This window comes from Helianthus annuus, chromosome 15 (genome assembly GCF_002127325.2).
Source record: "Helianthus annuus cultivar XRQ/B chromosome 15, HanXRQr2.0-SUNRISE, whole genome shotgun sequence".
Lineage (NCBI taxonomy): Eukaryota > Viridiplantae > Streptophyta > Magnoliopsida > Asterales > Asteraceae > Helianthus > Helianthus annuus.
Window position 1 is genome coordinate 111,851,626 of NC_035447.2, and position 15,404 is coordinate 111,867,029.

At 36.0% G+C, this 15,404-nt stretch overlaps 3 protein-coding genes across 6 annotated transcripts; 2 read left to right on the top strand and 1 right to left on the bottom strand.

Annotated features, from left to right (window-relative positions):
* Window positions 1–1,033: 1,033 nt before the first annotated feature.
* LOC110914074 lies at window positions 1,034–1,851 on the top strand. Its single transcript, XM_022158893.1, has 2 exons — window positions 1,034–1,375; window positions 1,495–1,851. The coding sequence occupies exons 1-2, from the start codon at window positions 1,034–1,036 to the stop codon at window positions 1,849–1,851; spliced, it is 699 nt and encodes a 232-aa protein (XP_022014585.1).
* A 1,494-nt stretch (window positions 1,852–3,345) lies between these two features.
* LOC110912264 (probable LRR receptor-like serine/threonine-protein kinase At5g10290) lies at window positions 3,346–9,817 on the top strand. Of its 4 annotated transcripts, none has more exons than XM_022156948.2 (13): window positions 3,353–3,552; window positions 3,625–3,652; window positions 3,889–4,039; window positions 4,506–4,638; window positions 4,741–4,812; window positions 5,271–5,414; window positions 6,254–6,325; window positions 6,398–6,463; window positions 6,542–6,606; window positions 7,233–7,376; window positions 7,527–7,868; window positions 8,415–8,809; window positions 9,361–9,817. In XM_022156948.2, the coding sequence occupies exons 3-13, from the start codon at window positions 3,976–3,978 to the stop codon at window positions 9,673–9,675; spliced, it is 1,812 nt and encodes a 603-aa protein (XP_022012640.1). In that variant the 5' UTR covers window positions 3,353–3,552; window positions 3,625–3,652; window positions 3,889–3,975; the 3' UTR covers window positions 9,676–9,817. The 4 variants fall into 4 exon arrangements, with proteins under 4 accessions (XP_022012639.1, XP_022012640.1, XP_035840663.1 ...); XM_035984770.1 differs by having other exon boundaries at window positions 3,625–3,645; XM_022156947.2 differs by lacking the exon at window positions 3,625–3,652 and having other exon boundaries at window positions 3,346–3,552.
* A 1,226-nt stretch (window positions 9,818–11,043) lies between these two features.
* On the bottom strand, window positions 11,044–13,429 carry LOC110912265 (peptidyl-prolyl cis-trans isomerase FKBP17-1, chloroplastic). Its single transcript, XM_022156950.2, has 4 exons — window positions 13,062–13,429; window positions 11,690–11,812; window positions 11,394–11,510; window positions 11,044–11,285 (listed from the first exon to the last, which is right to left on the bottom strand). The coding sequence occupies exons 1-4, from the start codon at window positions 13,359–13,361 to the stop codon at window positions 11,163–11,165; spliced, it is 663 nt and encodes a 220-aa protein (XP_022012642.1). The 5' UTR covers window positions 13,362–13,429; the 3' UTR covers window positions 11,044–11,162.
* Window positions 13,430–15,404: the final 1,975 nt, after the last annotated feature.

Below are 15,404 nucleotides of genomic sequence, written 5' to 3' on the forward strand. Positions count from 1 at the left end.
CAGGGTGATCCTAAAATTTGTCGTTTTCGCTATCCTAGACAATTTAATGAACAGACAACACAAGGATAAGATGCATATCCGTTGTATCGAAGGAGAGACACCGGAATAGAAGTGGATGTACGAGGAAAAACACATGATAATAGATGGGTGGTCCCACATAACCCAAGGCTTTTGATGATGTTTAACTGCCACATCTATGTTGAAGTTTGCTCAAGTATAAAATCTGTGAAATATCTTTTCAAATACGTTTATAAAGGACATGACAAACAAGTTATTCAAGTTGATCAAAGTGAGCAAGGGGTTGTTATCAATGAGATAAGGAGATTTCAAGATGCACGTTACATATCGCCCCCAGAGGCTATGTGGCACATTTTTTCCTTCTCTCTTTCTTAAATCTTTCCTTCTGTTATAGCCTTACAACTTCATCTCCCAAATAATCAAATGGTTAGATTTAGAGATGATGACATAATTTCTAATATTGTTGATAGGGAAAGGGATAAGAGAACCATGCTAACAACATTTTTTGATAAAAATAGAACGATGAAACAACAAGGGTATATTTGTATAAAGATTTTCCAAAACACTTCACGTGGAATGGAAGCACACGCCGTTGGAATCGTCGTTTTAGTAAAAAAAACAAAGAGGTTGTATCGTTTTCGCTAATCCAACCGAAGGAGAAAGCTACTACTTATGCCTACTTTTGTCAAATGTCAGAGGGCCTACTTCTTTTGAACATCTTTGCGCAGTTAATGGTCAAAGGTGTGAGACATTTTGAAATGCAGCTCTTGAGTTAGGCTTAATAGAAGATGATGAACATCTATCACAATGTCTCGAAGAAGCCTCTATATTTCAGTTTCCCAATACTCTTAGAAGGTTATTTGCGACCATAATGATTTTTTGCCAACCTGGAAATATTCGAACGTTATGGAATTACCACTTTGATTCACTGTCTGAAGATCAGCGGTTAAACTGTCAAAGTATCGAACGAGTTCAAAATATTGTTCTTACCGAAATTAGTGTCTTTCTACAATCCATGGGTAAAAATATCAATGAATTCGACCTTCCTAACATAACAGACGATGTTAACTTACATGATGCAGGTTATCGTGAGTTACAAGAGGAGTATGGGATTGTTTTGGAACCTGAACACTCGAGTGCCAAAGATTCACTTAATCCAAACCAAAAAAACGTGTTTGATGAGATCATGATGCATGTTGATAATGATCTTCCACGCGTCTTCTTTATTGATGGCCCAGGTGGAACTGGAAAAACATTTTTATACAATGCCTTGCTTGCTGAAATTCGGTCACGTCACGTGGTCTTATTGTTCTCGCAACAGCTTAAACAGGTGTTGCAGCTAATAATATGCCAGGAGGTAGAACGGCTCACTAGAGATTCAAGATTCCTATTAATCTTGAAAATAATTCAATGTGCAATATCAAAAAGCAGAGTGGGGCCGCTAAACTAATTCGGTCTGCCAAAATAATCATATAGGATGAAGCGTCGATGGCTAAACGACAGGCGATAGAGGCAGTCGGTTGTACATTGCAAGACATTATAGGTGTTAGTCTCCCATTTGGTGGGAAGATAATGGTTATGGGAAGTGACTTCAGACAGGTGTTGTCGGTTATTACACGTGGCACTCGAGCACAAATTGTAGACTCCGGTCTAGGAATGTCACCTCTTTGGTCTTTGACTAAAAAGATGTGGTTGACCATAAATATGATATGGTTTTCTGAATTTCTTTTAAGAGTCGGCAATGGAACTGAAGAACCAATCGAAGGAAACTATATCCGCATACCCAATGACATGACAATTCAGTGCAACAATATAAAAATTTCTATAAAATAATTGATCAATGCCATATTTCCATCAATTGAAGATAATGTATATTCTTCAGATTATATAATCTTTAGAGCAATATTGTCCACTGAGAATGTTGACGAGATTAATAATCAAATCATTGACATTTTTCAAGGGGTGGAAAAAGTTTATTACAGTTTTAACGAAGATGAAGACGTTCAGCACAACTTTTGTCCGATCAAGTTCTTAAACTCGCTAAATGTTAGTGGTTTGCTGTCTCATAAGCTTCGTTTAAAAATTAGATGCCCAATAGTATTGTTACGGAATATCAACCCATCAAATGGCCTGTGTAATGGCACGCGGTTGATATGTAAAGGTTTCATGCGAAATGTTATTGATACAGAAATTGCAATCGGTCAACATGTTGGAAGAAGAGGTTTTTTTTTTTTTTTTTTTTTTTTTGTCAAGAATCCCTCTAACCCTTTCTGAAGATGGCATGTTACCATTCAAGCTGAAAAGAAAACAATTTCCAATTTGACTTAGCTTTTCCATGACGATAAACAAAGCTCAAGGTCAAACAATTCCGCACGTTGATATTTATCTACCGGATTTTGTATTTTCACATGAACAACTTTATGTGGCGTTATTAAGAGTGATTTCAAGACAAAATACGAAGGTGTTGGTACATCTCGCCAATGATTTTAAAAAATGTGGAGTTTACACATCAAATGTTGTCTACAAGGAAGTGTTGCGTGATGAATGAGCCGCATTCATATCAAAGCGAAGGTAAGTTAGTAGATTTTGTGCCTTAATTGCTTTCAGAAATTACTATTTTAATTACTTTTTTAAAACACCTGTAAGCGTCTCACATTGTTTTTTTATGTGTCAAAATCTGGTACAGTAGAGGAGAAGATACAAAAAAGTCATGAGCGAACGAATGTATTTGTAAAATAGGAAGAGATACAAGAGACTCCCCGTATTTTGTTTTTGGTGTTTTGTCCAGCTACTTGCTTGTTTTGTACGCTTCTTTTTAATTACATCTACTTCCTTGTTTTGTACTCTTCTTGTAGATAGATCACGCCAAAGCTATAACTAAAAAAAAATTAACAAAAGTATATCACCAAAGGATCGATAAACTAGTGCCAACATATCACGAATAAGAAAACTAACTTAAATACTATACAATATATCACGAGACAACTGATAAACTAACGGTAAACGAGTATGCTATTGTAAATCGCCACTCACGCCGCATCGCACGGGTAAATGACTAGTAGTGCTATAAATATAGATAAAGCCAAAATGAAATTTCAAGAAAATCTCATTAGTGGAAGATGGTTCTAACATTCCAATTTTACAATATAATATTTCAAGATACTTTATTCCACTTAATAAATGACAAATTTTCATCTAAATGCGTCGGTGCAAAATTATTTAAAAACGTTGGCAAATTGACTTAAAAGTGTACAAAAGTCAAAATTGGGTCATCATCACCCAACTCTTATGTTCAATACCAAATAATTGAACATAAGGGGCCATACATGTCATTTCTCAAATTCATATCCCATAGAAAATTATTGCAAAACATAGGTCAGTTTTAACAAACGAAGAAAAAGCAGAAATATCCTCATGTGTGTGTGTGATCCAACAACCCATAAAGAACCAATAATCGAGTACAAAATCAGAGGCGAAATCAAAGATTTACTCTCAATTTCAATACCCTTAAGTGAATTGAACTGATAACAATCGGTAAGTGTTCTTTCAATTATTTCCAAAATAGCAGCTTTTAATTAGGTTTTGAATAAAGTACGAATTTTGCAGAAATTTGCTGAAATTGGAGCTGTATGTGGTATTGTATAGCTTAGAAACATTGTATATGATTGTTAGAATATGTTGTTAGGTTTTTTAAATTTGATAAAGTAGCTTTATTATGGGTACTGGTGTATTGGTCTTAAGCAAGTTGACCAATTTTGACTTGTGAGTGGGATTTCAAATTTATGAAAGTTTATGTTGTAAAGTTGAGTTCTGTGAAAAAAAGTTTCTATCTTTATCAATATTAGTGGTATAAATTCTTGTTTGATGTAGATAGAGGAAATAGTTTATTCATGAATTGGAAGTGGATATCCTGCTGATATAGTTGGAGTAAGTCGCTAGACGCGATTTCCTTGAGATATGAAGCTAGTTTTCGTACTTCTTGTGTTGGGAAATTTGTGTTTAGTTGCGCCGGATGCCCAAGGTATATGCTCCTTCTTGTGCTTGTGCTTTATAGGTTAATAATTAGCATGTTCAGTAGTTTTGTATGGCGATTCCAATCTGTTTACTAATGAATGGGTCGTATTGGGTTGGGTATATTGCAAAGAGGTCAAATGAGTCGATTTTTGAATATGGCTAAAAGTGGGAACAAGTGAAACGGGCCGAAGGTTACCCAAGTCTTCTTTTAATGCATGTAACCACTTAAAGCATAATTTTCAAAGATTCAGTTTAGTATTGCGGTACTATCGTTTTTTTCAACCATAATTAAGATATTCATTATTTGTAAGGATTTTATGAAAATGGACAGATAAGTGTCGGAAATTCCCCGACTGCGGTTTATTTCTCCGTGTACTTAAAAATGACCAACTTTAACCCGAACCTGTGTTGACCCGTTCCCTAAATTTTAACCCTTGAGAATATGAAATGATTTTTTTTTTTTTTTTTTGCAGGAGATGCTCTCTTTGAACTGAGAACTTCACTTAAGGCTTCACCCGATCAGCTCACAGACTGGAACCAGAATCAAGTGAATCCATGCACTTGGTCTAAAGTTACGTGTGATCCCAATAACTATGTTTTGTCCGTGTAAGTGACCGTGATATCCGTTTCCACTTATCTGCAACGTTGTAGATTTGTTACGGATTTTAGGGTTTTCTAGTATAATTTTAGATTTGTTTTTACTTGCAGATCTATGTCTTTCATGGGATTCACAGGAACTTTGTCACCAAGAATACAAGCTCTTTCAAAACTTACCATACTGTATGTATAAAATAATCAGAAATTTTTATTTTTTATCATTATTGGTATAGGAAAATTTGCAAAGAAAGTCATGCTTTCATATCCCGATTTTTCAATATCAATGACCCTTTTTTTCAATATGGTAAAGTTATATGTATTGTTTTGATATGCAAATTATGGTATGCTATCTGTAATTATCAAAATTTATTATATCACCATACACTAAAGGACGGCGAATCATAGTTTTATTTCAGCATAACCGTGACACCCACAAAATAATTAAGTATATTTAAAGAAGACGAAAAGCACACTTAACATGGTACACAAATATAATATAAAAAATTCACAATTAGAAGCAGGACGATAAAGAAATATATCAATGAAAATGTAGTTTATGTTCTTGCATGGAACTTGATTTTCATCGTATGTTCACTACAAGTTTTTAGTGTGTGTCAATTGACCTTTAATTTGTCCTTCAGTTCTTTGCAAGGGAATCAAATAACAGGGGGGATACCTGAAGACTACGGGAACCTGACTAGCTTGACGATGTTGGATCTCGAAAATAATCATTTAACTGGACCGATACCGTCTTCACTGGGAAATTTAAAAAATCTACAATTTTTGTAAGTAATGAGTTATTTTCACACTTTTTGTCTTTTTATCTTATTTCCTTATATTTTCTTAATAGTTAGTATATTGAATATAATTAAAAAAAAAAACCTATAAAAAAATAAAAATATGCTTTAAATACATGTTAGATGTTAGATGGCTTTTGCCGTGTTTCGTTTCCAGACAGTTTTATATTTTACATATTTGACCTATTATCAGACTAATATAGCCGGATTGAGATCCGTTTAATTGAAACGGTGTGCAATTGCCACCTTATTACTATATATATAATAAGAAATGTGGTAGGATCTTAGAAATAGTGTGGTGGTGTTAACATACACCGCCACGTGTCTCAATCTCATTGATCCATGATTTCAATATATATATATATATATATATTTTTTTTGTAATCTCAGATTTTACCGGCCAGGTTTTCTTCGTCAATCTGAGTGGTTTTCGTCTTGTTTTGTTTTAAGATTTTCTCGGTTTTGGTCGTCGTTTGCTTACTACCCGCACCCGCAACACGGGTTTTGCCCCCACTTTCTAAAAACTTAAAAAAATATCACTTTGACCCACTCGACTTTCTAATACGTGTCGGTATAAGTTCGAGTTTGTCTACGCTTTATGCCGGATGGTGGCATAAGTTCACGTTTGTCTTTGCCTGTGTTTTACGTCACGTGGCGGTATAAATTCACGTATTTTTTTCTAAGTTTTTTACCAGTTTAGATCGTCATTTGCTTACTACTTAGCACCGTTTAATTGGTTAAATACTAGTCACAGATAATATGTAGCATGCCATTAAAAATATTTACTTGTATAATGTGTTATTTTTCCTTTTTAATTGTATATGTAGGATATTGAGCCAAAACAATCTCGAAGGGCCTATCCCAGACTCACTATCAAGTCTACCGAACTTGACTAGCATGTAAGTAATCGAAATTTGTGTTTACGTTTATTTTTACCAGTGTCATTACTCATTGTAACGTTTTGTGTGCAGTTTACTTGGTTCCAACAACCTGAGTGGTCAAATACCTGATCATTTATTTCAGGTCTCTAAATACAAGTACGTGCATTTGAATTTACGGAAAGTATCCATAATATTTACATGTTCACGACGTTTAACATTGATTGCTTATTACAGCTTTACAGGGAACAAATTGAACTGTGGCGTTAATAATACCCACCCTTGCACGTCTGGTTCCGAAGGTACGTTGATTCAAGCCTCTTTTATACTGTAATAATGTATAATAGAGGTGACCATTTCGACCTTTTAATGGGTATACGGGTCAAGTTCTGTTATACTTTTCTTTAGTGTGTCAATTCCGAAGAATCTATCTATATATATAATACATGAAAATCTTTGAGGACACGTATCACTTTCTGGTGCCTCCTCACCCTTATTTTCCCGCATCTCTCTCCTATTAATAATTAAATAATAATATTAAATTATAATTTTCACGTTTCTCTCTTATTTATTTAATATTTATTTTTCAACTATTTCATCTATTTTTCTGCTTGTTAGTAATTATTAAATGTTTAATTGATCCAACTCCGTTAATACACGGGTTTCTAACCGAGTTAGCTAATATGGAAACGGGTCGAAAGTCGCCCAGAGTGTATTCAAAATGCATAAAACCTCCTAAATTGTTTTATTTAAAAATTAGACTATCATGGTAAGAACATAATAATAAAACCATACCAATTACCGAACACGATCGATAAATTAATTACTTATAATACTCAAGGTAAAAAAAGGAAAAAAAAAATGTTTGCGGGTTGACCCACCCTTTCTTTATATATCCGGCGACTTTAAATTTTTTGTAATGTTTTAGATGCTTCGAAGAAGTCAAAGGCAGGGATTTTAATCGGGGTGATTGCCGGAGTCCTCGTTCTTCTTTTGCTTGGATGCTTGATGTTGTTTTTGTGGAGGGGTAGGCACAAAGGCTACAAGCGTGAAGTCTTCGTTGACGTGCCAGGTGTCCTTGCTTCTCAACTATTTATATATCGTAAAACGAATATTTTACCGGCTGTTACACACCATATACCTATTTAAATTTACACTTTTCCTAATTCATGAAAGTTATTTTAGAGAGCATGTTAAATTACTCATGTGATTGTTTGTTTAGGGGAAGTTGACCGAAGAATAGCGTTTGGTCAACTGAAGCGTTTTGCATGGAGGGAACTACAGGTTGCTACAGATAACTTCAGTGAGAGAAATGTGCTCGGACAAGGTGGCTTCGGGAAGGTTTATAAAGGAGTTCTCGGGGACAACACAAAAGTCGCAGTGAAACGGTTAACCGATTACGAGAGTCCAGGTGGCGATGCAGCATTCCAACGTGAAGTAGAGATGATAAGTGTTGCTGTACATAGGAATCTCTTACGTCTCATCGGCTTTTGCACCACACCCACCGAACGTTTGTTGGTCTACCCTTACATGCACAACTTAAGTGTCGCCTATCGCCTAAGAGGTACTCTACTTCTGCTTTAAGAGTTATTAAATGAATAGAGTAAGATGCCATTTTCGTCCATGAGGTTTGGCTACTTTTGCAACTTTCGTCCAAAGGTTTGTTTTTCCGCATCTGAATCCAAAAAGTTTGAAATCTTGCCATTTTCATCCAACTCGTTAACTCCATCCATTTTTCTCTATTAAATGAGGGGCATTTCGTCTTTTTTTAAAATAAAAAACACTATAAGAAATAAAGATCCACCTCTGTTGACATTCTCCCCATCCAAACCCTTTAATCATCACAAAAAAATGTCTAAAAAGACGAGAATACCCCTGACATAACGCTAAAAAATGGATGGAGTTAACAAGTTGGATGAAAATGGCAAGATTTTAAACCTTTTGGAACCAGATGCAAAAAAACAAACCTTGGGACGAAAGTAGCCAAACCTCAGGAGTCAGGGACGAAAATGGCATTTTGCTCAAATGAATATATCCTTCAAACAAAGAACCCTAATATATTCTAACAAAATATCTCTTTAATTTTTTTTAAATTATTTGATTTTGACAGAACTTAAACCTGGAGAGGCGGTTTTGGACTGGGCCACAAGGAAGCGGGTGGCTTTAGGGACCGCGCGTGGACTCGAATATCTTCACGAACATTGCAACCCGAAAATTATTCATAGGGACGTTAAGGCGGCTAATGTATTGCTTGATGAAGATTTTGAAGCTGTTGTAGGTGACTTTGGGTTAGCGAAGTTGGTCGATATCAGAAAGACTAATGTGACAACCCAAGTTCGTGGGACAATGGGTCACATAGCTCCGGAATATCTGTCTACGGGAAAGTCATCAGAGAGGACTGATATTTTCGGATATGGGATCATGCTTCTAGAAATTGTGACCGGACAACGGGCCATAGATTTTTCACGCCTTGAAGAAGAAGACGATGTCTTGCTTCTTGACCATGTAAGTATTACTTTTTCTTTAGATTTCAGAGTAAAATGCCATTTTCGCCCCTCGGGTTTAGCCAGTTTTGCGACTTTCGTCCAAAGGGTTGTTTTTTTCGCAGTTGAATTCAAAAGGTATAAAATCTTGCCATTTTCATCCGGCTCGTTAACTCCATTCATTTTTCTCTGTTAAGTCAGGGGTATTTTCGTCTCTTTATTTAGTACGGGTATTTGAATACTTGTACATTATGCTAAATGCTTGTACATAAAGTGGAAAAGACCGAAATGCCCTTTAAATTAACAAAAAAAAAAAAAAACGAAAATACCCTTGACTTAACGGAGAAAAATGGATAAGAGTTGACAAGCCGAATGAAAATGGCAAGATTTCAAGCCTTTTGGATGCAGATGCGAGAAAACAAACATTTGGACAAAACTGGCCAAACCTCAAGGACGAAAATGGTATTTTACTCTAGATTGTAAGTGCTTAAAGATAAAACATAACGGAGTTGTAAGCAAATGGGTCGAGATTTCCACCTCTGATAGTTGATTATATTTTGTGCATGTATGAAGGTGAAAAAACTCGAAAGGGAGAAACGGTTGGATGCTATTGTGGACCGCAATCTGAATAAGAGGTACAACATGGAAGAAGTGGAGATGATGATTAAAGTAGCATTATTATGTACACAAGGGTCACCGGAGGACCGACCCGCGATGTCAGAGGTGGTGCGAATGCTTGAAGGTGAAGGTCTTGCCGAACGCTGGGAAGAATGGCAGAATGTCGAAGTTACGCGTAGGCAAGAGTATGATCGCTTGCAAAGACGATTCGACTGGGGTGAAGACTCTATTTACAATCAAGATGCTATTGAGTTATCTGGTGGGAGATAATTACCGTCTTAGTGGATACATGTTATCGTGTTGTGTATTAAAATTTCACTTTCTTGTGTGTACAAATTATGGTTTTATGATGGTTTTTCTGTTGTGTTTCTTGTTGTCTACTTGTGTATGTGAAGGGAAGCATGTTTGTCTTTTTTGCTTGTACAACTTTGGAAATCTTCAAGGTTGCAAATAGTAAAATACATATAACAATTTTGGAGAGAATACAAACCAAGGCCAATGGTCCTCTTGAAGAGTAACACAAATCTATAAGCAAACATTGTACCTTGGAAACGTGAAGTAGGCAAAGTTTTAATTATGTTTACACCGAGTCCTAACCTAATCTGCTGAATTTACACTGAATTATATGCCTTTTGCGTACGCTTAATCTGCCAAATTTACACCGAGTTCTATGTTTTTTTGCCTAACCCTACCTAACTTCTGCGTAATTATCACTGTCACACCTAATTCTGTCGAATTTACATTGAATTCGATGTTTTACTGTTAACCCTAACCCAACTTCTGTGTAATTTCTCACCAAATATTGTGTTATACACCTAGTTCTGCCTAACTTACACTAAATTCTATTTTACGTCTACCGCTAACCTAACTTTTGCGTAATTTCACTTAATATTGTGTTTTACACTGAATTCTATGTTTTACGCATAACCCTAACGTAACTTGTGCGTGATTTCACTAAATAGTGTGTTTTACGCCTAATCTTCCAAATTTACACCGAATTCTAATATTTTACACGTAACCATAACCTAAATTCTGCCTATTTAACACCGAATCCCGAGTTTTACGCCCAACCTTAACTTAATTTCTGTCAAATTTGTAGAGATCGAAATGAGATTACATCTAATTTTACATTTAAGTATCCAAAAATTTGAAAAGACCCTCTTAAGGCTCAAACCTTTTATAATAGTTCTTCTCAAACTTTAAGAACATTTATTATTACTAATATTCTTTGGTTTTGTTTTTCCTTTTTCATTATTCATTTTACCTCTACATGCACATATCTCTATAAAAGTCCTCCCTTTTACCATTTTTCTTTCTTCATAGATTCACAGTAAAAACCTTTCTTATTTGTTTTCCTCTTTTCATATTCATTTTACCTTTACCAACACCAATTTTCATTCTTCACATAGAAAATCAGGTATAAACAACCTCAATTCTCTCCTCAGGTTGCGCCTACTCATCGATGAGTTGAGCGCTTTGGTCCCAGATTCATCTGCAGACTCTCTATGATGTGTAACGTTTCAAAATCACACATTACTCATCGACGAGTTGAGCTCTTCGGCCCCAAATTTCATCTACAGACTCTCTATGATGCATCACGTTTGAAAACCACACATACAACCAAAGAAAGACATCAGATACAAAAAAGATAATCATGACATCTATATCTGTTTGGCACGCGACAATTATGTATGGATACAGAATACAGATACAACTAGTAGTGTTCTAGATTATGCACAAGATAAATTTTAAAAAATTTAGAGGTGCTTCAGGCTGACCAATTCGATGTCAAATATGATAATCCCCAAGGTAGATCCTTCTCCATTCGCAAGGCGGGTAGGATTGAAGATGGTGGTGAACAGCCTTTGCCTGTCAAAAAACTGTCAACAAAAGAGGATACGATTACATGTCTTGTAACGAACGAAGATCGATCCGACAAAAGGAGACCGGAGAACACAAATGCTCATTTGAAAGTTTGGAGAGCTTACGTTTGGTGGAACGGGCTCCTGATCCATGTTCTGATATCCTTGGGATGGCGGGATGATGACCCGACGAATACCTCCTACTTTCATTGTTCTAACGGCTGCTTGGATCCCTGCTATTACCTGGACTACGTTAAAAAATGAAACACAATGTTCTCATCGCGGATCATAGAATACTAAACACTAACAATAATCAATTTTGATGTGTAGGCAAACACCCATATTTTATATATAAATTCCTTATGTAAATTTAATTTATCACACACACAACTCTAACTAAGGTAGCGGATCAAACCACTTACTTTGGCTGAACCAAGAACGAAAACAAAGGGAATCGGTTCACCGGTTTCATCTTTGTGATCATATGTTGAATCAAAGCGCCATCCTTGCTTCGCAGCTAACCGACCATAGTAGTGAATGGCAACCTGCAAAAATGCAAATACATATACATATGAACAAGACAGATTACATGTTTACACCAAAATACATTTTCAGTAATCCTTTAAAACAAGTTACTTATTCTCAATGTATATATAAATGTACCTCAGATTTTTAGTACCTTCTACATCATTTTTTACACTCATTCATACACTATTACACTCAACAACACTACAACATATGCATAATTTTTTTAGATTTTGAACAAACTCACGCTTTTATTAGACCATTTATGGAATAACTAAACTCTTCAAAAAGTGTTGCCACCTCAGCACCACATGGGCAGAGGAGCATTAACTAAACCACCAATAACTATGCTGTAGTGGAATAACTTAAACTTAAATTAAAAGAAAAAAAAAACAATGTGATTGGTTGAAAATTTGATGGGCCCCACAAGCATTCTCGACAACGCCTATTAATCTGTTATAACAATGGCGGGTGCTTCACTGGAATCCCCCATTAACTAGCTGGAATGATGTTTAGCGCTCCAGCTGGGTGATGTAGCATGGGGCACATATCGACAAGACGACTACATAAAGCCTTACTATTACTCAATTTTATCATTAAAAAGCAATGGGTGAATAGTATCAAATCTTTACACATGTCAGCCGAAAGACAAAAGGGTACATGCACTAATCTGCCTTTGTCACGATTGATGCAAAACTACTATGGGGTCTCACTGGAAGCAGCCACTCTATTCCTATGGGGTAGAGGTAGGCTCTCTACATCTTACCCTCCTTAGACCCTGTTTTAGCTTTGCTATTGGTGAAATTTTCTGAGTATGATGATGACGATGATTTAGATTTTTTATTTTTTTTTCTGATTTTAAAAATAATCCATTTATCATTTATTTTTCTCTAACAACTTGAGTTTGTTAACTTTAACTTTTCTGTTAAATTTTCTTGTCTAACAATAGCATATAAATTTTATTGAAAACTGAGTTATGTTTAAGATAAACTGATAAAGTATTTACTTTCTATCGTAAACTATACCACACTACCACTGGTGCTCTACTACCAATACCGTACAGAATCGAACATTTATCGGATGCATACTATGGTTTCGGTTTCAATACAAGTCGGCTTAGATATTATTTGGTATTTTTGAGATAAAAAAATATTAACAAAATCTAAGCATAAAACTTCACATATTCATCCTAAATTATTAACAAATTGTAACTAAATTCTCTAATTACCGGTGAATAAATTGAAAAAGAGAGTGAACGAGCATCGAAACCTGATCGCCATTAACCGGATAATCGCCATCACCAACGCGAAGATCCAACACCTTAACGCCTCCAGATTCAGGTAGTTCGGAAAACCGAGGAGTAGCGGCGGCAGCTTCTGAGGAACGAACGGAGGAATTGCAAAACAAAACCGGAACTGATAACGCCGCTGCGAGTAGGGATAAAGTTCGTCTGGTAACCACAGTGACAGTATGTGTAGTGGTGGTTGGAAGATGATGAGGGTTGTTGTCACAGAAGGTTACGGTGTGGGGAACACGGAGAGTTGAGGTGGACGCGCCGTAGCTTAGCATTTTCTCCTCTTCGATTCCTATCCTATCGCGTGTGCGGTTGGTTACGTTGGAGACTCGAGAGCCGATTCCACATATTCAATTCTGTTTTCGTTTTACATACAAAATTAAGGGAGTGGGGGTGGTCCGTCATCGTCACCCCATCACTCGTTAAAAATTATACCACACCGCCGCCACCTAATATATCACGTGTTAAAACAATCATGTGCGGAAAAATCAAAAAAGGAACGTTGGTTGTGGCCGTTTGGGGGGGGGGGGTTGAACGTTGGGGTTTTTTTTTTTTTTTTGAATGTTTATATAAAATCCATCAAACCAAATCCATTTCATATCAAAAATTATCCAACTCACTTCAAAAAATCAAACAATTCTCCATTTGATTTCAAAAATAATTTTACAACAAACATGGAAGGTTCAAGCAAGAGGAGGGGGGGGGGGGGGGTTCAACAAAAAGAGGTTCGGGTACAAAGAAAAATCCCGTAAGACCCAAGGTTCGAGCGAATCTTGGCGAGCCGACGCGCTTTAGGTTGCAAGACGAACCCGAGCAAGTCCCACATTTTCAAACCCAACAATATCCACCCTTTCAATCTCAAACGTATCAAAACCAACCGTTCGTTCCACCGTTTCAACCTCACCAATTTCAACCCCAATCGTTTCCACACTTTCAAACCCAACCCAAACAACTCGACCCACTACTAGAAGATAACACCCTCATCCGTCAATTTGCAAATGCGTATCGTGAACCACAACCAAGTCTCGACGACGATGAAGATGATGATTACCTTCAAGAAGAAGAAGAAAAAGAAGAAGAAGAGGAAGAAGAAGAGGAAGAAGAAGAAGAAGAAAATGATGACGTTCAAGTCGGTTGTAATTCAACAAAAGCGCGAGATTTGCGAAAGGTGGGGTTGGGAGATGCCACCCGTTTAATTTAAGTTTTTTTTTTCCAATGTTTAGTTGTTCTTTATTTTGCTATGTAATTTATTTTTTAATTTTAATGAAATTTATAATTTAGTGTTTTATTGTTAACTTCTAATTTAAAAAATTTTAAAAAAATTTGTGAGTGATGGAATTCAATCACTAGTGATGACCATCGCCACTAAAAATGGCTTGTGAGTGATAGAATAGTGGTTGATGACATGGCGAAACTTGATTGGATGTTTGTGAGTGATGGAATTCTATCACTAGTGACCACCCCCACTCCCCTTAGTTTTTCGATCATGAAGGGTATTTTAGTCACCCTTTTTATACATTTTATTAAGACTAGAATCTGGGTATTCTCTTAAGAAGCTTTTGTTTTTTACCATTGGGCTACAACTCAAGTGGCAAGTGGCAACCGGAGAAACTATCCATCTACACGTAGTAACAAGTGAGAATACTAGATGAAACAAATATATAATTTTAGAATGTTAGGAGACTAAAAAGCATTTTACTTTTTGTTTCTATAAGTAAATGTCACGTCCTCGGATGGTGTTCAAAAATTTACGTACATTATACTTTTGGCAAAAAGTGGAGGTTCGTTGGTTCATGGGGTACAACGGCGCAAATGCGTTAGGTTGTGATTCGGATCAATTTTCTTGGTTTGTGAACCCCAGATGTTTACCAAAGAAAAATGTAGGGTAAGGGTTGGAAATTTGGTTCAAGTTCATTGTAAATTTGTAACACCGTTGCAATTGGGTCAGGTATTTGGGATTGTAACGTCCCTACTCTAAGAATTAGTTCAATTATTTATTTATTAAAAGGATTATGATTTATTTGTTTGTATATTTGGACAGAAGTAAAACTAGAAATAAATTATGACCATGTTTTTAAATGTTTTAAAATTGTAGGCGTTCTATATCTATATTTCATCTGTTGTTTCTTTAAAGTGTACTTATATGAAATTAAAATTGTCATGTCTATAAAATTGACAGTTACATTTTTGTTTATCAAAAGTTGTCTTAAAGTTTTAGGTACTCAGGGCACCATTGGCAACCCCCATAAGGCTTGTTAAGGTAGCTCGGCAACACCATCGCATGCGGCTTGGGTAGTGGAATCACCGGGAGGTAGCGT